The sequence below is a fragment of the Heterodontus francisci genome, chromosome 2 (genome assembly GCF_036365525.1).
Source record: "Heterodontus francisci isolate sHetFra1 chromosome 2, sHetFra1.hap1, whole genome shotgun sequence".
NCBI classification, from domain to species: Eukaryota; Metazoa; Chordata; class Chondrichthyes; order Heterodontiformes; family Heterodontidae; genus Heterodontus; species Heterodontus francisci.
In genome coordinates, this window is record NC_090372.1 from 160,900,633 (window position 1) to 160,923,210 (window position 22,578).

The window sequence follows — 22,578 nt, forward strand, 5'->3', positions numbered from 1 at the left end:
AAAACAGGACAAATCCATACCGGCCAATTACTGCCCCATCAGTCTACTCTCAATCATCAGCAAAATGATGGACAGTGCTATCAAGCAGCACTTACTCAGCAATAACATGCTCACTGATGCTCACTTTGGGTTCCGCCAGGGCCACTCAGCTTCTGACCTCATTATAGCTTTGGTCCAAACATGGACAAAAGAGCTGAACTCAAGAGGTGAGGTGAGAGTGACTGCCCTTGACGTCAAGGCAGCATTTGAGTGAGTGTGGCTTCAAGGAGCCCTAGCAAAACTGGAATCAATGGGAATCGGGGGAAAACTCTCCACTGGTTGGAGTCATACCTAGCACAAAGGAAGATGGTTGTGGTTGTTGGAAGTCGATCATCTCAGTCCCAGGACATAACTGCAGAAGTTCATCAGGGTAGTGTCCTAGGCCCAACCATCTTCAGCTGCTTCACCAATGACCTTCCCTCCATCATAAGGTCAGAAATGGGGATGTTTGCTGATTATTGCACAATGTGCAGTACCATTTGCGACTCCTCAGCTTCTGAAGCAGTCCATGTCCAAATGCAGCAAGACCTGGATAACATTCAGGCTTGGACTGATAAGTGACATGTTACCTTCGTGCCACACAAATGCTAGGTAATGACCATCTCCCCTTGACATTCAATGGCATTATGATTGCTGAATCCCCCACTATCAACATCTTGGGGGTCACCATTGACCAGAAACTGAGCTGGACCAGCCATATAAATACTGTGGCTACAAAAGCAGGTCAGAGGCTGGGAATTCTGCAGAGAGTAACTCATCTCCTGACTCCCCAAAGCCTATCCACCATCCACATGGCACAAAGCAGGAGCGTGATGGAACACTCTCCCCTTGCCTGGATGAGTGCAGCACCAACATTCAAGAAGCTTGGCACCATCCAGGACAAAGCAGCCCCCTTTATTAGCACTCCATTCAGCACCTTCAACATTCACTCCCTCCACCATTGAGGTGCAGTGGCAGCAGTGTGTACCATCTACAAGACGCACTGCAGCAACTCACCAAGGCTCCTTTGACAGCACCTTCCAAACCCGCGACCTCGACCACCTAGAAGGACAAGGGTAGCAGATGCATGAGAACACCACCACCTGCAAGTTCCCCTCCAAGCCACACACCATCCTGACTTGTAACTATATCGCCGTTCCTTCACTGTCGCTGGGTCAAAATCCTGGAACTGCCTTCCTAACAGCACTGTGTGTGTACCTACACCCCGAGGACTGCAGCGGTTCAAGAAGGCAGCTCACCACCACCTTCTCAAAGGCAATTAGGGATGGGCAATGAATACTGTCCTAGTCAGTGATGCCCCCCCTCCCCAACATCCCATGAAAGACTTAACAAAAGTACCATCAGGACATCCCGAAGCACTTTATAATCATGAAATATTTTTGAAGTCATTGAGTCATTTATGGCATAGAAGGAGGCCATATGGCCCATCGGGTCCATTCTGGCTCTCCTTGGAACAATCTAGTCAGTCCCACTCCCCCGCTCAATCCCCAGCTCTGCATGTTTATTTCCTTCAAGTTCCCATCCAATTTCCTTTTGAAGTCATTGATTGTCTCCATTTCCACCATCCTGGTGGGCAGTGAGTTCCAGGTCATTACCACTCAATGCATAAAAAAGTTGTTTTCTCATTCCTCCTGCATCTCTTGCCCAAAACATTCAATCTGTGTCTCCTAATCCTTGTACTGTCAGTTAATGGAAACAGTTGTTCCTTATCTGGCTTATCTAGGTCTGTCATAATCTTGTACACCTCTAACAAATCCATCCCCCTCAGTCTCCTTTGCTCCAGGGAGAGCAACCCCAGAGTTTCCAACCTAATCTTGTAACTGACATCCCCCATCCCTGGAACCATTCTGGTAAATCTCCTCTGCACCCTCTATAATATTACTTGTTCCTTTGATATGTGAACTATTGTAAGACTCACCGGACTACAAGTAATACTAAAGAAAATGTGGGTTTTTATTATAACCTAACCAGAACATTTATATACAAACAGTTACTGCATGGGCCAGATCTAAACACATCTCACTCTCACACACTCCCTGGTCATGTGTGATGCGACATCACTTTCTCCAGTGATCTTCACTTAAAGCTTCTTAAGGTGGTCCTCTAAGGTGATCCCACAACATCCCCCTTTGTACCAAAGATAAAAACATATGTACAATATACAATGATGTTCCGGTTCAGACTAACTATACATGATTAAAACAAAATGTTATTTGCAAGCAAGCAAATTTAACACTCTCTAAAATGTAGAGAAGGTTTGCTTATTTGTCCTGGTCTTGTTATTGTAAACCTCTTCCCAGAGCTGAGCTTGTCTTGATGATTCCTTTGAGACTCTGGTGACTCTGAACTCTGGTTAGCATGTTCTTCCTCTGTGCTCATAGCCTCGGTATGTTCATCTTCATCCAGCCAGCACTTCAAAAGAGCAGCAGTGAGAAGCAGATAGAGAGAGAGAGAGAGAGAGCGGGACGAGCGAGCACTTCAAAAGAGCGGCGGTGGCAGGAAGCAGAGAGAGCGAGCGGAACCAGCAGGAACTTCAAAAGAACAACGGCGGGAAGCAGAGAGAGTGCGCGAGCAGGACCAGCAGGCACTTCAAAAGAGCGGCGGCAGAGAGAGAGAGAGAGCGAACGGGACTAGCAGGCACTTCAATAAAATGGTGGCAGACAGAGAGAGAGCGAGCAGGGCCAGTGAGCAGTTTAAAAGAGTGAAGGCAGAGAGAAAGAGAGCTATCCTATTCAGTCCAGGCCACCAGAGCAAACCGACCTCGATCTGAGGAGAAAAAAAAATCAATGTGTGAAATCACAGGAAAAAAGGTAGTTGATTGGTTGGTGAGTTTTTTATTGTTTATCTTTCAAAACTCGGGTAATATTTACCAAATGTAAGGATTTATTTACTAATACTAGTAAAGCTTAATAGATTGGCTGGTGAATATTTCCTATTAATTAATTAAGTAAATAATTAATTAGTTATTTAAAACACAATCAGGATGGCAGGGCAGATGATGTGTTGTGCCTGCAGTATGTGGGAGCTGGTGGATGCCAGTGTGATCCATGGCAAACATGTCTGCAGTGAGTGTCTGCAGCTTGAAGAGCTTCGGCTTACAGTCAGTGAGATGGATGCTGAGCTACAGACACTGCAATGCATCAGGGAGGGGGAAAGTTACCTGGATACTTTGTTCCAGGAAGCAGTCACACCCCATAGGATGGGGTCTTCTGATTTGGTCCATGGTCAGGGACAGGAGGGTGTGACTGCAAGTGAGGCAGGTAAGGGGATCGAGAAGGCAGAAGTGGAGGAGCCTCAGCCCTTGCAACTGTCCAACAGGTTTGAGGTTCTTTCAGCTTGTATGGATGAGAGCAAGGGCTGCAGGGTGGATGAGTAAACTCACCATGGTACCGTGGTACAGGGAGCCATTCAAGCGGTGGGGGGAGTAAATAGGAATGTAGTGGTAGGAAGGGACAGTATAGTCGGGGGGATAGACACCATTCTCTGCAGCCAAGACTGAAAGTCCAGAAGGCTATGTTGCCTGCCCAGTGCCAGGGTTTTGGACATCTGCACGAGGCTGGAAAGGAACTTGCAGTGGGAGGAGGAGGATCCAGTTGTTGTGGACCACATGGGTACCAATGGCATAGATAGGACTAGGAAAGAGGCTCCGTATAGCGAGTATGAGCAGCTAGGGGCGAAATTAAAAAGCAGAACCTCAAAGGTAATTATCTGTGGGTTATTACCTGAATCACAAACAAATTGGTTCAGGGTAAATAAGATCAGACATTAAAATGCGTGGCTCAAAGATTGATGTGGGAGAAATGGGTTTCAATTCATGGGGCATTGGCACCAGTACTGGGGAAAATGAGAGCTGTAACATTGGGACGGTCTACACCTGAACTGTGCTGGGGCTAGTGTTCTGACGAGTCGTATAACTAGGGCAATCGAGAGGGCTTTAAACAAAATAGTGGGGGCATGGGATCAAGTGAGAGAAGATATGATATTTTAAAGAGAGAGGAGAAGGCAAGAGAGCAAGATAGTAATAAGGATAATGATAATCAGGGGATGACAGGAAGGGTCAGTGTGTACAAATTCAAGTGTGAACCAGCAGATAAGACTAGAGATTGTGAACTAACAGAGTGTGGGGAGGGTTCCGGAGAGGTGAGATTAAGAAATCCAAAGAGAAAGGCCTAGGCATCAAAACAGTATAGATTTGTGGCTAAAGACAAGCAGAATGGGACAGGAAAGGGCAGAGTGTTTCACAGAAATTGTACATCAGCAAATAAGGTCACTGATGGGAATAGAGCAAAAAAAAATTAAATTAAAGGTTCTATATCTGAATGTGTGAAGCATCAGCAATAAGATAGATGAACTAGTGGCATAAATAGAGGTACATGATTTAGATCTAATCGCCATCACAGAGATGAAGAAGGAATTTTCCTCCACACAAGATCAGGGGGCAGGTTGTTCAACCTTGCCCGTCTAAGAGCGAAGTCCAAAGTACGGAAAGTCCTCATCAGAGAACTCCTCTTTGCTGACGATGCTGCTTTAACATCTCACACTGAAGAGTGCCTGCAGAGTCTCATCGACAGGTTTGCGTCTGCCTGCAATGAATTTGGCCTAACCATCAGCCTCAAGAAAACGAACATCATGGGGCAGGATGTCAGAAATGCTCCATCCATCAATATTGGCGACCACGCTCTGGAAGTGGTTCACGAGTTCACCTACCGAGGCTCAACTATCACCAGTAACCTGTCTCTAGATGCAGAAATCAACAAGCGCATGGGTAAGGCTTCCACTGCTATGTCCAGACTGGCCAAGAGAGTGTGGGAAAATGGCGCACTGACACAGAACACAAAAGTCCGAGTGTATCAGGCCTGTGTCCTCAGTACCTTGCTCTATGGCAGCGAGGCCTGGACAACGTATGCCAGCCAAGAGCGACGTCTCAATTCATTCCATCTTCGCTGCCTCCGGAGAATACTTGGCATCAGGTGGCAGAACTATATCTCCAACACAGAAGTCCTTGAAGCGGCCAACACCCCCAGCTTATACACACTACTGAGTCAGCGGCGCTTGAGATGTCTTGGCCATGTGAGCCGCATGGAAGATGGCAGGATCCCCAAAGACACATTGTACAGCGAGCTCGCCACTGGTATTAGACCCACCGGCCGTCCATGTCTCCGCTATAAAGACGTCTGCAAACGCGACATGAAATCGTGTGACATTGATCACAAGTCGTGGGAGTCAGTTGCCAGCATTCGCCAGAGCTGGCGGGCAGCCATAAAGACAGGGCTAAATTGTGGCGAGTCGAAGAGGCTTAGTAGTTGGCAGGAAAAAAGACAGAGGCGCAAGGGGAGAGCCAACTGTGCAACAGCCCCGACTAACAAATTTCTCTGCAGCACCTGTGGAAGAGCCTGTCACTCCAGAATTGGCCTTTATAGCCACTCCAGGCGCTGCTTCACAAACCACTGACCACCTCCAGGCGCGTATCCATTGTCTCTCGAGATAAGGAGGCCCAAAGAATATCTGAATGTGTGAAGCATCAGCAATAAGATAGATGAACTAGTGGCATAAATAGAGGTACATGATTTAGATCTAATCGCCATCACAGAGACATGGTTACATGGTGATCAAGGTTGGGAAATAAATATTCCAGGGTATACAAAAAAGACAGAGAGAATAGCAAAGGAGGAAGGGTAGCACTGATGGTAAAGGATGACGTAAGGGCAATAGTGAGAAAGGATCTGGCCTCAGAAGATCATGAAGAGAATCTATATGGGTGGAAATAAGGAATAGCAAGAATCAGAAAACACTAGTGGGAGTAGTTTATAGGCCCCCCAACAGTAGTTATACTGTTGGAAAGAGCATTAAACAAGCAATTATTGGAGCTTGTAACAAAGGCAATGTAATAATTGTGGGGGAATTTAATCTTCATATAGACTGGGAAAATGAAATTAGCAGGAGTGGTCTAGAAGATGAGTTTGTAGAATGTTTTCAGGACAGTTTCTTGGAGCAATACGTTGTGGAGCCAACTAGAGATAAAGCTATCTTAGATCTAGGGCTCCGCGGTGGCGCCCTTTGAACTTGGTTGGGTGCCCGCATTCAGCGGTCGCCGCAGAACCCCCATGATATTTCGCGTGGGACCTCATTTAAATAGTGGGGTGGAGCACCCGCCTCCGATGACATGTAGGGGTGCCCTCTGCGTCCCTGGCAACGGCGTCCGGTGCCACTGTGCAGGCACTGGCGCCATTTTTAAAGGGCTTCAAGCCCTTAGAATTACTTTAAATTTTTAAACCGGCAGCAGTATTAAATTTTTATTAAACAATAAGAAATATGTGGATGGCCCTTCCCCAACCCCCCAATGGTTATTTCAATGCCTGAGCTTTACCCCCTAAGCTTATAACATTTGGCCTATAACCCCTTCCCACCATCCCCACATTCAATAAAAATTGATTTCCCCACTCCTCCACCCCTCCTGCCCTGAAATTTTGAAATTTTTATTATTCCCCTATCCCCACCAGGTTCTTGCCTCGGAACTCCATGCAGCGTAATGAAGCAGGGTGAATAAGCAATGTCATAGTAAAGATCCACTGGGAAACAGTGATCATAATACCATTGAATTCTATGTTAGGTTTGAAAGTGACATGCGCCAATCACAAACAAGAATCTTAAACTTAAACAAAGCCAATTATGGAGGCATGAGGGGAGAACTGGCTAAGGTAAATTGGGTAAATAGACTAAAAGGTATGGTGGTCAGTGAACAGGGGGAAATCTTCAAAGGAACAATTCAAAATGTTCAACGAAATTATATTCCTTTGAAAAACTAAAACTCAGCCAGAAAGATCCATCCGTGATTCACTCTGGAAGTTAAGGATAGTACTGGATTAAAAAAGGCTTAAAATGTTGCCAAAAAGTGCAGCAAGTCTGAGGATTGGGAGTGTTTTAGAAGCCATCATAGGGCCAACAAAAAGTTGATACAAAAGGAAAAAATAGAATATGACAGTAAACTAGCCAGTAACATAAAAACAGATTGGAAGAGCTTTTATAGGTATATCAAAAGGAAGAGAGTAGCTAAAATAAACATTAGTCCCTTGGAAACAGAGACAGGAGAAATTATCATGGGAAATGAGGAAATGGCAGAAGCATTGAACAAATATTTTGTGTCTGTCTTCACAGTAAAAGATATAAGTTCCATATCAGAGACAGTAACTAAAAAAGTGAGAAACGTAAGGAAATTCATATCAACAGAGAAAAATTATTGGAGAAATCTAAGGGACTAAAATCTGACAAATCTCCAGGACCTGATGGCCTACATCCTAGGGTTGTAAAAGAGATATCTGCAGATATAGTGGCTGCGCCAGCAATGATTTTCCAAAATTCTTTAGATTCAGGAACGGTCCCATCAGATTGGAAGTTGGCAAATGTTACACTGCTTTTCAAGAAAGGCAGGAGAGAAAGGAAACTACAGGCTGGTTAGCCTAACATTAGTCATTGGGAAAAAGCCGGAATCTATTATTAAGGAAGTCTTAACAATGCACTTAGAAAAGCACAGTATGATTAGAAAAAGTCAACATGGTTTTAATAATGGGAAATCCTATTTGACAAATTTATTAGTGTTTTTTTGAGGATGTAACTAGTAGGGTAGATAAAAGGGAACCAGTAGATGTAGTATATGTGGATTTCCAAAAGGCATTCGATAAGGTGTGACACAAAAGGTAAATTGGCAAGATAAGGGCTCATGGAGTTGGGCATAATATATTAGAATGGATAGAGGATTGGTTAACAGACAGGAAGCAACAAGTGGGCATAAACAGAGCATTTTCAAGTTGGTAGGCAGTAAATAGTGGAGTGCCGCAAGGATCAGTGCTGGGGCCTCAGCTATATTCACATTTTAGATGAAGAGACAGAGAGTAATGTATCTAAGTTTGCTGATGATACAAAGGTAGGTGGAAAGGTAAGCTGTGGGGAGGACACAGAGAGGCTGCAAAGAGATATAGACAGGTTAAGTGAGTGGGCAACAAGATGGCAGATGGAGTATAATGTGGGGAAGTGTGAAGTTGTTCACTTTGGTCATAAGAATAGAAAAACAGAATATTTTTTAAAAGGTGTGCAACTTGTAAGTGCCAATGTTCAAAGAGACTTGGCTGTGCTTCTTCAAGGAATGCAGAAGTTAACATGCAGGTACAGCAAGCAATTAGGAAGGCAAATGGTATGTTGGTCTTTACTTCAAGTGGAGTGGAGTACAGGAATAAGGAAGTATTGCTACAATTGTACAGGGTTTTGGTGAGACCACATCTGGAATATTGTGTGCAGTTTTTGTCTCCGCATTCAAGAAAGGATATACTTGCATTGGAGGGGGTGCAGCGAAGGTTCATTAGATTGGTCCCTAGGTTGGGGGGTTTGTCCTATGATGAGAGACTAAGTAAATTGGGCCTGTATTCTCTGGAGTTTAGAAGAATGAGAGGTAATCTCATTGAAACATATAAGATTCTAAAAGGGCTGGATAGGGTAGACACTGAGAGATTATTTCCACTGGTCGGGTAATCTAAAACATGGGGGCACAGTCTCAGGATAAGGGGACGATTATTTAGGACTAAGATGAGAAATAACTTCACTCAAAGGGTTGTGAATCTTTGGAATTCTCTATCTCAGAAGGCTGTGGATACTCCATCATTGAAAACATTTAAGGTTGGGATAGACAGATTTTTGGTCTCTCAGGGAATCAAGAGGTATGGCAAGCGGGTGGGAAAGTGGAGTTGAATCCTAAGATCAGCCATGATCATTTTAAATGGCAGAGCAGGCTCGATGGGTCTACTCCTGCTCCTATTTCTTGTGCTATTGTGTTCTTGAACGTGTCAGCGAAGTCATAGGGTTGTCAAATGTAGTGTTATCGTACAGCTCTCTTAGTTGACTCCAGTTCCATCTGAGAATCACACCATTGGGTATCTGGACCTTGTATGATCTGGGCTGGTCACAGATCAGAGCACCCTTGGCTGGATACCAAGTTCCCCACTCATGCTTGAGGACTCTGACCTTCTGTCCTACTCACAGCAAGCTAATTCTGGTCCTGCTTGCCTGTCATACGATGCCTTCAGCTTCCCTTGTTTAGAAAGCTTAGAAAAATGATAACCGGCAACATCACCAATCACTGGCAATTTCTCTGGCCTCTGGGTACTTGCTACAACGAACTGAAGCCCGAGGAGAGACTCCTGGTCATATCACCTCTTCATGTCAAGACTCCCAGCCTTTGTGTCATCCTTTACATGGACTGACCCAATACACTCAACCTGGATATTTTCTACCATCTTCAGTGCATTACTGAATTCATGTATTGTGACAATTTGTAAATCTTGGCATACTGGAAGTCCTGCGACAGCTGGTCCAGTTGTGTCTATAATATAAAACATTTGCGGTAGCCATTCGGAGCTCCCATAGCTGCACTTTAAAATTATCATTCCAATGCACTTGATTGGAGTAGGCAGTCAGCCTAGCTGTGGTGGGTCATACCATAGATTCCCATTTCTTTAAGTTCATGTCTTTCAGTTTTCGACAGAGCAGAATATTTGCACTTGCTCCAGTATCAATTATATTCTGAGCTTATGCTTGCCACTCTTCTGCGGACATATAATCCCAATCATGGCGAATGCCTCAGATTGCGTAATAGCATTGACATGTTGATCCAAATTGACTATGTGAAATGCTCGCTCACTGTTCGCAGGAGTGCACTCTTCATCCACGTCTTCCTGGCAATCTGTCTCACAGCTGACCTGATGTACCTGCTTGGGTTTTTTTTCTGTTGGCATACCTTTTGTTGTGTTTGTCATCCTGTCCTGCAGACATTCTCTTTGCATGTGATCTGCCACCATTTCTGTGTGCAGTATCTGATCTTGGTCTTCTGCACTGCCTTGCCCAATGTCCTCACGTGCCACAAGCTTTGCACTGGTCCTGGTACGCTGGACAACTGCGATTTTAATGAGTCAGGCCATATTTGCCACAATGCTTAGTCGACTTCTGAGCCTTGGTTACCACACCAATTGTTGTAGCCGCTCCCAATGCTTGTAACCGCAGAAGAGTGGCAAGCATAAGCTCAGAATATAATTGACACTGGATGCTTCAAATTTCCTTCCATCATTGAGTAGTGCATCTATGATGTGTCCTGTCTTCTTTTCTAGCAGCTCTTTTTGAAAGGCCTCTGGTGGGGTAGACGCGATCACTAGCTCCAAAACCTGTTCCGACAATTTATTATCTGTGGAGTCACAATCTTGAGCTTTGTTTTGGCACCTTGCAACAAACTGGTCAATGGACTCATCTTGCCTTTGCCGGTAGGTCATAAGCCCAAGCCTACGTGCTTGGAAATTTACTTTCACCTTGAGTTGCTGCTCCAGGAATGCCCTTAGCTTGCTATGGTTCTTCTGATCCTCAGCTGACAATCCTGATGTATTGATCCATTGCAGGCCCTCGTTGCCTAGTGCAATCTTAATCTTGATAACTTGTTTCTCTGGTTTGCTCACCTCTTGATCCAAGGGACACAGTTCCGTTCTCTGTCAAAACAGTTTAAATTCAGACTTTATGTCTGACACCTTCCAATCTAAACTGGATATCTAAAAGCCATTGTCTTAATGATCCTGCGAGTGACACTGCATTTCTTTTTTAAACAGAGGTAGCAGTTCTTTGTCTGCAGCCAGCTGCAGCTTGCAGTACCACCAGCTGCCACCATCAGCATTTCTCACAGTGCTGTGGACCCCCAGTGGCGCTTTTGAGTTATTCCTGCCCTTTTTGGCTTAGGCCCCATCCATGAAGCAAAAAAACAGGAAAACTAAAATAGTAATGGCTTTATCTACAGATTTTCAAAATTTTCAACCCACTATCAGATTAGTTGAAAGCACTGGTCTCCTGGCAAGTTGCCTACTGTAGTCACTAGGTTTCAACATCTCCCAGGGTTCTGTCTCTGGTCCTAGGTCGCTGCACTGTTGTGGGGTCTCCTGCCAGCTGCACTCCACGATATTCAGCCACTCCAGGTAGGCAACCGGCTGTTCTCTGTTATCTCTTAGAGTGTTCTTCAGAAAAATATCAAACATTGCCACAATTGGTGGTCTTCAGAAAAAAAAAATATCCCAAACGTTGCCACCATGTAATATTACTTGCTCATTCGATAAGTGAACTTTTTTATTTATTCGTTCATGGGATGTGAGCGTCGTTGGCTAGGCCAGCATTTATTGCCCATTCCTAATTGCCCTTGAGAAGGTGGTGGTGAGCTGCCTTCTTGAACTGCTGCAAACCATGTGGGATAGGTACACCAACAGTATTGTTAGAAAGGGAGTTCCAGGATTTTGACCCAGTGACAGTGAAAGAACGGCGATATAGTTCCACGTCAGGATGGTGTGTGGCTTAGAGGGGAACTTGCAGGTGGTTTCCATGCATCTGCTGCGATTGTCCTTCTAGGTGGTACAGGTCATGGTTTGGAAAGTGCTGTCTAAGGAGCCTTGGTGCATTGCTGCAGTGCATCTTGTAGATGGTACACACTGCTGCCGCTGTGCGTTGGTGGTAGAGGGAGTGAATGTTTGTGGATGGGGTGCCAGTCAAGCGGGCTGCTTTGTCCTGGATGGTGTCGAGCTTCTTGAGTGTTGGTGGAGCTGCACCCATCCATTCAAGTGGGGAGTATTCCATCACACTCCTGACTTGTGCCTTGTAAATGGTGGACAGGCTTTGGGGAGTCAGGAGGTGAGTTACCCGCTGAAGGATTCCTAGCCTCTGACCTGCTCTTGTAGCCATGGTATTATATGGCTACTCCAGTTCAGTTACTGGTCAATGGTAACCCCTAGAATGTTGATAGTGGGGAATTCAGTGATCGTGATGCCACTGAATGTCAAGGGGAGATGGTTAGATTCTCTCTTGTTGGAGATGGTCATTGCCTGGCACTTGTGTGGCACGAATGTTACCAGCCACTTATCAGGCCAAGTCTGGATATTGTCCAGGTCTTGCTGCATTTTTAAATAGACTGCTTCAGTATATGATGAGTCACGAATTAGAATTAGAATCAGAACATTACAGCGCAGTACAGGCCATTCGGCCCTCGATGTTGCGCCGACCTGTGAAACCATCTGACCTACACTATTCCATTTTCATCCATGTGTCTATCCAATGTCCACTTAAATGCCCTTAAAGTTGGCGAGTCTACTACTGTTGCAGGCAGGGCGTTCCACGCCCTTACTACTCTCTGAGTAAAGAAACTACCTCTCACATCTGGCCTATATCTATCACCCCTCAACTTGAAGCTATGTCCCCTTGTGTTTGCCATCACCATCCGAGGAAAAAGACGCTCACTATCCACCCTATCTAACCCTCTGATTATCTTATATGTCTCTATTAAGTCACCTCTCCTCCTCCTTCTCTCCAACGAAAACAACCTCAAGTTCCTCAGCCTTTCCTCGTAAGACCTTCCCTCCATACCAGGCAACATCCTAGTAAATCTCCTCTGCACCCTTTCCATAGCTTCCACATCCTTCCTATAATGCGGTGACCAGAACTGCACGCAATACTCCAGGTGCGGTCTCACCAGAGTTTTGTACAGCTGCAGCATGACCTCGTGGCTCCGAAACTCAATCCCCCTACTAATAAAAGCTAACACACCATATGCCTTCTTAACAGCCTTATTAACCTGGTTAGCAACCTTCAGGGATTTATGCACCTGGACACCAAGATCTCTCTGTTCATCTACACTACCAAGAATCTTCCCATTAGCCCAGTACTCTGCATTCCTGTTACTCCTTCCAAAGTGAATCACCTCACACTTTTCCGCATTAAAATCCATTTGCCATCTCTCAGCCCAGCTCTGCAGCCTATCTATGTCTCTCTGTACCCTACAACATCCTTCGGCACTATCCACAACTCCACCGACCTTAGTGTCATCTGCAAATTTACTAACCCACCCTTCTACACCCTCTTCCAGGTCATTTATAAAAATGACAAACAGCAGTGGCCCCAAAACAGATCCTTGCGGTACACCACTAGTAACTAAACTCCAGGATGAACATTTGCCATCAACCACCACCCTCTGTCTTCTTTCAGCTAGCCAATTTCTGATCCAAAGCTCTAAATCACCTTCAACCCCATACTTCCGTATTTTCTGCAATAGCCTACCGTGGGGAACCTTATCAAACGCCTTACTGAAATCCATATACACCACATCCACTGCTTTACCCTCATCCACCTGTTTGGTCACCTTCTCGAAAAACTCAATAAGGTTTGTGAGGCACGACCTACCCGTCACAAAACCGTGCTGACTATCTCTAATGTACTTATTCTTTTCAAGATGATTATAAATCCTGTCTCTTATAACCTTTTCCAACATTTTACCCACAACCGAAGTAAGGCTCACAGGTCTATAATTACCAGGGCTGTCTCTACTCCCCTTCTTGAACAAGGGGACAACATTTGCAATCCTCCAGTCTTCCGGCACTATTCCTGTCGACAATGACGAATGGTGCTGAACATTGTGCAATCATCAGCGAACATCTCCACTTCTGACCCTATGATTGAAGGAAGGTCATTGATGAAGTAGCTGAAGATTGTTGGGCCTAGGACACTACCTTGAGGAACTCCTGCAGTGATGTCCTGGAGCTGAAATGATTGACCTCCAACAACTACAACCATCTTCCTTTGCGATAGGTACGACTCCAACCAGCGGAGAGTTTTCCCCCTGATTCCCATTGACTCCAGTTTTGCTCGGGCTCCTTGATGCCATACTCAGTCAAATGCTACCTTGATGTCAAGGGAAGTCACTCTCACCTCACCCCGAGTTCAGCGCTTTAGGCCGATGTTTGAATCAAAGTTGTAATGAGGTCGGGAGCTGAGTGGCCCTGTCAGTACCCAAACTGAGCATCACTGAGCAGGTTATTGCTCAGCAGGTGCGGCTTGATAGCAGTGTTGACGACACCTTCCATCACTTTACTGATGATAGAGATCAGACTGATGTGTACTTACTATTGTAAGACTCACAGGACTAACAGTGGGTTTTTATTATAACTTAACTAGAACATATATATATATATATATATAAACAGTTACTGACGAACCACATCTAAAAACATATCGCTGTCGGGCCACACCCACAAAGCCCTGGTCATGTGTGATGCGGCATTACTTTTCTCCGGTGACCTTCACTTGCAACTTCTCCAGGTGACCCTCTTAATGTTGTCCCACAACACTCTCTCAAGGACCCTCACATCTTTCCTCAACTGTGGTGACCAGACCTTGATGCAATACTCTAGTTGGGGCCTAACCAGAGCTTTATAAAGGTTCAACATAACTTGCCTGCTTTTGTAATCTGTGCCTCGATTCATGAAGCCCAAGAACCCATATGCTTTGCTAACCACTCTCTCAATATGGCCTGCCACCTTCAAAGATTGATGCATTTGGGTCCTCAGGCCTCTCTGTTCCTGCACACTATTTAGAACTGCACCATTAAGACTATACGGCTTCACCCTATCCCTTCTGTCAAATGCATCACCTCACACTTCTCTGTATTAAATTCCATCTGCCACTTGTCTGCCCATTCTGCTGGCCTATCTATGTCCTGTTGCAGGCAGTTCTTATGATCCTCACTGTTTGCCTCTCCTCCAGGTTTGGTAACATTGGCAAATTTTGAAATTGTACTCCCTATTCCAAGATCCAAGTCATTTATATATACCAAAAGAAAGCAATGGTCCCAGCACTGACCCTTGGGGAATAACACTGTCTGCTATCCTCCAGTCTGAAAGACAATTATTTACCATGACTTGCTGTTTTCTCTCCTTGAGCCAATTCCTTTATCTAATTGCACACTGAACCTCCTATTCCATGAGGCTGAATTTTGTTAACCAGCCTTTTTTTATTGTTTTGCAGGATGTGGGCATCGCTGGCTAGGCCAGCATCTATTGCCCATCCTTAAATGCCCTTGAGGAGGTGGTAGTGAGCTGCCTTCCTGAACCACTGCAGTCCATGTGGCATAGGTACACCAACAATGCTCTTTTCATCCAGCAACTGTGAAGGAATGGCGATATAATTCCAAGTCAGGATGGTGTGTGTCTTGGAGGAGAACTTGCAGGTGGTGGTACTCCCATGCATCTGCTGCCCTTGTCCTTCTAGGTGGTGGAGGTTTCAGGTTTGGAAGGTGCTGTCAGTAGAGCCTTGGTGAGTTGCTGCAGTGCATCTTATAGATGGAACACACTGCTGTCACTATGTGTCGGTATTGGAGGGAGTGAATCTTGAAGGTGGTGGACAGGGTGCCAATCAAGCTGGCTGCTTTGCCCTGGATGGGGTCAAGCTTCTTGAGTGTTGTTGGAACTGCATTCATCAATGCAAGTGGAGAGTATTCCATCATAATCTTGACTTGTGTTTTGTGTATGGTAGACAGACTTTGGGGAGTCAGGAGATGAGTTACTCTCCAAAATTCCCAGCTTCTGACCTGCTCTTGTAGCCACAGTGCAGTTTCTGGTCAATGGTAACCCCCAGGATGTTGACAGTGGGGGAATTCACCGATGGTAATGCCATTGAATGTCAAGGTGAGATGGTTGGATTCTCTCTTGTTGGAGATGGCCATTGCCTGGCACTTGTGTGGTGGGAATGTAACTTGCCACTGCAGGACATAGCCGGGCAATTTTCCACATTTGTCAGGTAGATGTCAGTGTTGTAGCTGTACTGGAACAGCTTGGCTAGGGGCGTGGCCACTTCTGGAGTACAAGTCTTCATGCTATTGTCAGAATGTTGTCAGGGCCCACAACCTTTGCAGTATCCAGTGCCTTCAGCCATTTCTTGATATCAAATAGAGTGAATCGAATTGGCTGAAGACTGGCATCGGTGATGCTATGGACCTCAGGAGGAGACTTAAGATGGATCATCCACTTGGCACTTCTGGCTCAAAATGGTTGCAAATGCTTCAGCCTTGTCTTTTGCACTGATGTGCTGGGCTCCCTTGTCATTGAGGATAGGGATATTTGTGGAGACCCCTCCTCCTGTTAGTTGTTTAATTGTCCACCACGATTTACAACTGGATGTGGTAGGAGTGCAGAGCTTAGATCTGATCCGTTGGTTGTGGGATCACTTAGCTTTGTCTATTGCACGCTGCTTCTGCTGTTTGGCATGCATGTAGTCCTACGTTGTAGCTTCACCAGGTTGACACCTAATTTTTAGGAATGCCTTATATTGCTCCTGGCATGCTCTCCTGCACTCCTCATTGAACCAGGGTTTATCCCTGGCTTGATGGTAATAGCAGAGTGGGGAACAGGCCGAGTCATGAGGTTACAGATTGTGGCTGAATACAATTCTGCTAGTGGTCCACAGCGCCTCATGGATGTCCTATTTTGAGTTGCTAGATCTGTTCGAAATCTATCCCATTTAGCACGGTGGTAGTGGCACACAACACGATGGCGGGTATCCTCAATGTGAAGACGGGACTTTGTCTCCATGAGGACTGTGCGGTGGTGACTCCTATCAATACTGTCATTGACAGATGCATCTGCGATAGGCAGATTTGTGAGGATGAGGTCATGTAGGCTTTTCTCTCTTGTTGGTTCCCTCACCACCTGCCACAGATGCAGTCTAGGAGCTATGATCTTTAGGACATATGTGGTATTTTGTCAAATGCTTTCTTAAAATCCATATACAGAACAGCCACCGCACTCCCTTCATCAACTTTCTCTGTTACTTCATCAAAAAATTCAATTAGATTAGTCAAGCATGATCCACCTTTTACAAATCCAAGCTGGCTATCCTTAGTTAACTCAAAACTCTCCAAGTGCCTGTTGATTTCTCATTGTTGTAATATAAGGAAAAGTAGCAGCCAATTTGGACACAACATGGTCTGACAAACAACAACAAATTAAATGACTAGATAATCTGTTTGAGCAATGTTAGTTAAGGTATAAGTGTTGGTCTGGAAACCAGCGCAAGAGGGCTGAATCTCCTGAGCTTCAGTGGCTGGATTGCCAGGGCCTGGGGTTGGGTGGGGGGTGTTGGTTGGAGCTGCATGTGGCCCTAGAGCTGCAAGCTTTCAACCAATCCCTGTTTTCCACTTGTTGTTTGAGTCATAATCCCAAAGGACCATAGACAGCTCTTCCCATGAGAGAGAGAGACAGTTAGTGATGTATACCTTGAGGGTCACCACTCCACAAGCATGAGGCAAGGTGAGGAGGCAGGCCTCCATGAACTACCACAGCTGGTATAGGAGTTGAACCTGTGCTGTTGGTGCTTTTCTATGTCACACTTTAGCTGTCTAGCCAACTGAGCTAACTGACCACCCCCCTGCCTCCCTGTTTATTAGTAGTGCATCATAAATGACAAAATTATATTTGTCACTCCTGCTCAATTGATGGGAATTAAGATTCCTTTAAGTTATTCACTGATATCAACATAGGGACAGCAGTAGGCTATTCAGCGCCTCAAGACTGTTCTGCCTTCAGTTAAGTCTTGGATGATCTGTATCTCAACTCTATTTACTTGCCTTGATTCCATATCCCTTAAACCCTTAGCTAACAAAAATCTATTAGTTGACCAAGCCTCAACATCTTTTTGATTAGAGTGTTCCAGATTTCCACAACCCCTTCTGTGAGGAACTGCTTCCTGCCTCACTCCTAAATGGTCTAGCTCCAATTTCAAGTTTGTGCCGCCTTGTTCTGGATTCCCCTACCAGAGGAAATAGTTTATCTCTATCTACCTTGCAAAATTCTTTAATCGTTTTAAACACATCAGGTAACCCCTTAGTCTTATTTACTCAAGGGAGTACAAGGCTAGTCTATGCAACCTGTCCTCATAAAAAAAACTTTTAGTCCTGGTATCAATCTATTGAATCCGTGCTGCACCATTTAATATATCCTTTCTGAGGTGCGGTGCCGAGACTTATACTATATTTGGTCTACTTTGATAGGAATTATTTTAGTAACAAAAGCTGAATGTAATGGTCGAAGAATCGGCGATCAGTCATTACGTTTCCATATATTTATATAAACACAATGCATTGTCATCATTAATAACCTTTCAGTACAGATCAGATCAATTTTAATACTTAGGATGCGATGTCAAAAAAGAAAATGATCTTATTGTGAGCGGAACTGTACTAAATATATTGCAGAATCTTATTACACGATCATACACATACATGTTGCTTACAATTGATTTTGCGTGTGACATGAATAGGGAAACCGTTCAAAATCAGAAAAAAAGAGACTTGTTCATCTCAGGGTGTTTGTACCATATCAGAACAGGAGACAGAATTAACTGCCTGCAGTGCGTTGCAATTAACACATTTGGCCTTGGAAGTGAATTCACTTTCTCAGAAATGATCTTTGAAAGGGTTCAATGGAGTAAAGTATTAATACCGACATGTGATCTGCTGTTGTATCAGCATTACCTCTTGCTGCAGCTTGCTAGAGAGGGCATCTCCCAGAGCTGGCTCCGATGCTGCTGCCCATGCTCAGTATGGGCCCCGCACTCTGCAGCCGGCGAGTTGTGCGGGGCGGGGGCGGGTGCGGGGATGGGAATTGACGTGAACGTGGAGCAGCAGTGAGGAGATCTGGCTGACTGGGAGAGATGAGGTATAGGAGGGAGGGAGGGAGGGAGGTGCTCAGATGCTCTGAGCCTGTCACTGCCATCCAGTGCTGTAGCCTGCACTCTGAAGGAAGCAGAGCAAAAAAACACATAGAAAACAATACGAACGAGATCCAAAACGTTCGGTTGGATCCAGCCAAGAAACATTGTGAGGAAAAAAAAGAGGTTTTTTTGGTGTTATTTTCTCTTGCAGGCTGATAGAATATGAAATATGAAGCCTTTACCGGGTCAGATTGTTTCGGTATATCTGTGTGGAGTAGTCTACCTCGCTCAATATAGCAACGCCAACAGAAAACCCGGTAAGATTATCAAGCGAAAATTGGCACCTTCTTAATCTTTGCATGCTGGGCATTTTCCAGGGTGGGCTTTTTTCTTGAACGAACGAAAGGAATAATGATTTAAATATGGAATTATTAGAGGTGTTTGCGACCTTGAGCTGTATGATTTGGCTTTTAACTTTGGGTCAAGTGATCGGCTCAGGTGGCAGATTTAAGCAGGTTAAAAATGATGCCAGCAAATGAACGGGACTGACGGCAGTGTTGTATCCGGGACCCGTGCACATTGCAGGTTCGGCTGAAGGTGACGACGCCTTGAGAAGAGAGGAGGAGGCGGCTGCCGGCTGGAGGCAGCGCAGCTTGGAGCATCCTCAGACAACCAGCCCGCTTCGGCTCATCTACCGTCCGGACAGCAGGGAGCGAGGCGGCCGGCTTGGCCTGGATACCCGAGTGAGGAGGACACCAGAGCGAGCAGCCCCACACCCAGTGAGTGCCGCTAAGAGTTGAATTGTATTTATTTACTGTGTTTGAATGTGCAGATACAAACAGCGCTCTCTGCATTCCATTCCCTGGAGACCTTGGCCGCATTTGAAAAACAAGTAACCCACCCCCCAACCACTGCATCATGCTTGCACAATTAACTAAATCAAACGATTTTTTAAACATGTAATTCTCAAGCACAGGATACAAATGATTAGCATTCATTACAGTTTATTCAATTATTTTTTATTGCCGAGCCTATAAAATCTTAACTGGGTTTGCACAAAATTTCAAGGCGTTTTTCAGTCTGCACGATTCATTTTGCTGACGTTTATGTATTATCTCTATCAGCCAGGTTACTAAAAGCTCTTTGCTTTTTTGCAGTCCACGCATATTGCCCAGGCTACCTTCCAGGTTGATGCTTTCGACTCATCCTTCATTCTTGACGTTGAGCTAAACCAGTAAGTATGTGTGTGAAGGGGGGAAAGCCCAAATGTAACAGCTGTCCACATCGCAGGGACTTGCTTTGGTTTACACATTTTCGGTCTTGACATATGCATTTCTATGTCGCTCTATGAATGCAAGAATGAAAGTAGGGTTTAGAGTTTACGGGTTGCTCTCGCTGTTAGTGTTGCGATTTTCCTGCACGGACTCAGTTTTTGGTATTATCGACGATTTATTGATTGGCAAAGTTTCAGAATGACTCTCACTGTTTTGTTATTGTGGAATTGTCCAGCTACTAGTCGTACATTGTGAGGGCACGCTTGCATCGGTGCAGTGTGATAGAAAATACTTTAATTTAGGGGCCATGAACATTACAAATGTAAAAAGGTGCCGTGGAACAGGCAGACCTTTCAAATGAAACCTCACTGAACTTTAAGCGAATAATTTTAACCTTTATTTTATTAATCCTTTGAGTTGGCCGTATATTGAAATCATGTATTTCAACAACCACTGTAAAGAAGTGGCTTAGACACCACCAAGGTCTAAAAGAGCACAATACGATTCATTTCGAAAATATGTGAAGAGGATGGAATTAAATACTTCAAGAAGTAACTGTACTGAGTTTAATGTAATATGTGTGAAATGCACTCAGGCGAGGTGCCGAAGAATTTTGACGCAGAGTGCAGTACAATGCAAGTGTTTTCACCCTAGTTACAAAGTATGTAAGATCTTTCATTCAGTCTTCTGACAATCAAGGAGTAACCTCTAAACATCAAAGTGTATGCAGAAACGTAAGGAAATTCACTTTTAAAACAGGTGAGGCCTTTTCCTCTATGGCAGTAGTTTTCATATATTCAGTGTAAATATGGACCTGTTCCTAGGGACTCCCCCCCCCCCCCCCCACCCCCGTCCCAACTCCTGAAAGATAGCTACCCAACATAAAACACTGCTCCCATGACATAAAATATTCTATTATTATATGTCAAGAGGCAGTATGCTATGAATGAATACAATATAGAACACAGAATTCTCAAGACATGCTGTGCAAGTTATACTTGGACCCAAATGGACAGTAATTTGATGCCCTCCCCGGGTCTAATTTGAAAACTCATGATGGATGATCTCCAACTCAAGTACTTTTCTGAAGATGACACACCAATTGTTGTTTGCATATAAGACAATTAAAGAAGCACTAAAATATATTTGCAAGAAAGCAGTCTCTGTAAACTTGAACTATGGGCCACTCCTACATTTTCTTTTAATTGTCTCAAGTAACTACCATGCCTTTTAATCAACTTATATTTTAGGTGTCATCTGAAATGGAGAGAAAGATTAAGATGCTGCAATCATTTTTCTTGGACTCAGTTTGCTTGCTAAATGGCAATAAATGAGAAGTGAGAATAATCGCGTTTCACTCTAATGTTTCCGTCGTTTACTTCAAAAGATCAATCCAGATGAATCATATTACAGTAAAGACAATATAAAGACAGACGTTTTTTTCTGTGACTATGGCTGTAATTTTGTACAGACTTTGATTATTTTTTATGTTCAAGAGAACTAAGGCACACTTCTATTGGATTAGTGTTACATGGAAATGATATCAAATTGTTCATGTATCTCTATATTGTAAGGTGAAAAATAGCTATGAAATAAAATTAAATGGTGTTAACAGATTTAAAAGGAATAGTCAAGATTTCAACTATTTGGAAATAGCCTAGGGTTTTAAATGGGAATGAAAGCAAATAAAAAGGTGGAGATTGTAGGAATAATAGTTTGAACTTTAAATTTTTTCTATGGTGTTATTGTGATACCTAGATTGGCTCACTTTTGAGTCATCCTACGCAACCTAGTTTAGTTATAAGTATGTATCTAAATCTTGACATTCCCAATTTGGTGTACAACAAATAACCATTTTATTATGCTACCTCTGAATAGTTATGGATAAAATATTTATTAATTTCATCACTGAATAGAACAGTAATTCAATTGAGTTACAATAAGAAAACAATTGTACATTATTTAACATAGCAGGGTTGCAGTGTTACAGCTTCAGCTGGGTTCAATTTAACATAGTATAGCAACAATGCTCAGCTGTTAAGATTATGGTTTGTGCTTGACAAAGTTTGATGTAATGAATTAACAGTAGCAGTCATGCTCTTCCTGTTCGATGTTTTATTTAAAGTTAATATAAAAATAACTAGGTAACAGTTTAATCCCTATATGGAAAATAGTTCTTTCTGCACTAAATGGTAATTCTGTTTTCCTTTGAAACATGCTGGTTTAATCTTTCATTGTGGTGCATCCAGTTGTTGTGGGACAACTCAATCACCGCACGAGGAGATTCAGGAACAGGTTTCCATCGTTTTTCAAATGCACGCAGGGAGAGACCATCTCAGGCAGTCCTAGATAGCACACTAATCTTACACTCAAAGCTGCAAGTTTATGATTACATAATTCTATTCTTGTTAGTACTCAGCAGTTGTCTTGGTCTTAGTTCCCTATCTCCCGGTTTAACCTTGACCAGGCTTCCATAATTTGCCGATTGTACAGTCCAGAGCGCATCCACAGTCTAGACTGCATCCCTGACCTTGCCCTTTTACCCAGCAGCTTGTTTGTCTCTTCCTCATCCTGACTTGAGCATTGTCTTTCTGATTCTTAACGCCTTCACAGTGATCAAAGAGTCAAGCCTATGAAATCTTGTCGGCAAAATATTTATAAAGAAGCTCGCTCTGGAGTGGCGCATTGGATACAGAACACACACCAGCTGAATCAGCATCTT

At 44.1% G+C, this 22,578-nt stretch overlaps 1 protein-coding gene and 1 long non-coding RNA gene across 7 annotated transcripts in view; one reads left to right on the forward strand and one right to left on the reverse strand.

Moving 5' to 3' along the window:
• Positions 1-18,558, reverse strand: part of LOC137348042 (uncharacterized) — a 71,157-nt gene extending 52,599 nt beyond the window's left edge. The window contains exon 1 of the long non-coding RNA XR_010969053.1: positions 18,404-18,558. This is a non-coding gene — a long non-coding RNA (uncharacterized lncRNA). The remainder of the gene's footprint in view (positions 1-18,403) is intronic.
• The window catches only part of adam22 (ADAM metallopeptidase domain 22), a 430,588-nt gene continuing 426,418 nt past the window's right edge, over positions 18,409-22,578 (forward strand). For 3 of the 6 annotated variants that reach the window (XM_068013002.1, XM_068012995.1, XM_068013011.1), the window contains exons 1-3: positions 18,409-18,899; positions 19,168-19,361; positions 19,740-19,816. In XM_068013002.1, coding sequence (XP_067869103.1) covers positions 18,812-18,899; positions 19,168-19,361; positions 19,740-19,816 — 359 coding nt within the window. In that variant the 5' untranslated portion in view covers positions 18,409-18,811. The remainder of the gene's footprint in view (positions 18,900-19,167; positions 19,362-19,739; positions 19,817-22,578) is intronic. The other 3 variants (XM_068013020.1, XM_068013026.1, XM_068013033.1) reach the window with 2 other exon arrangements.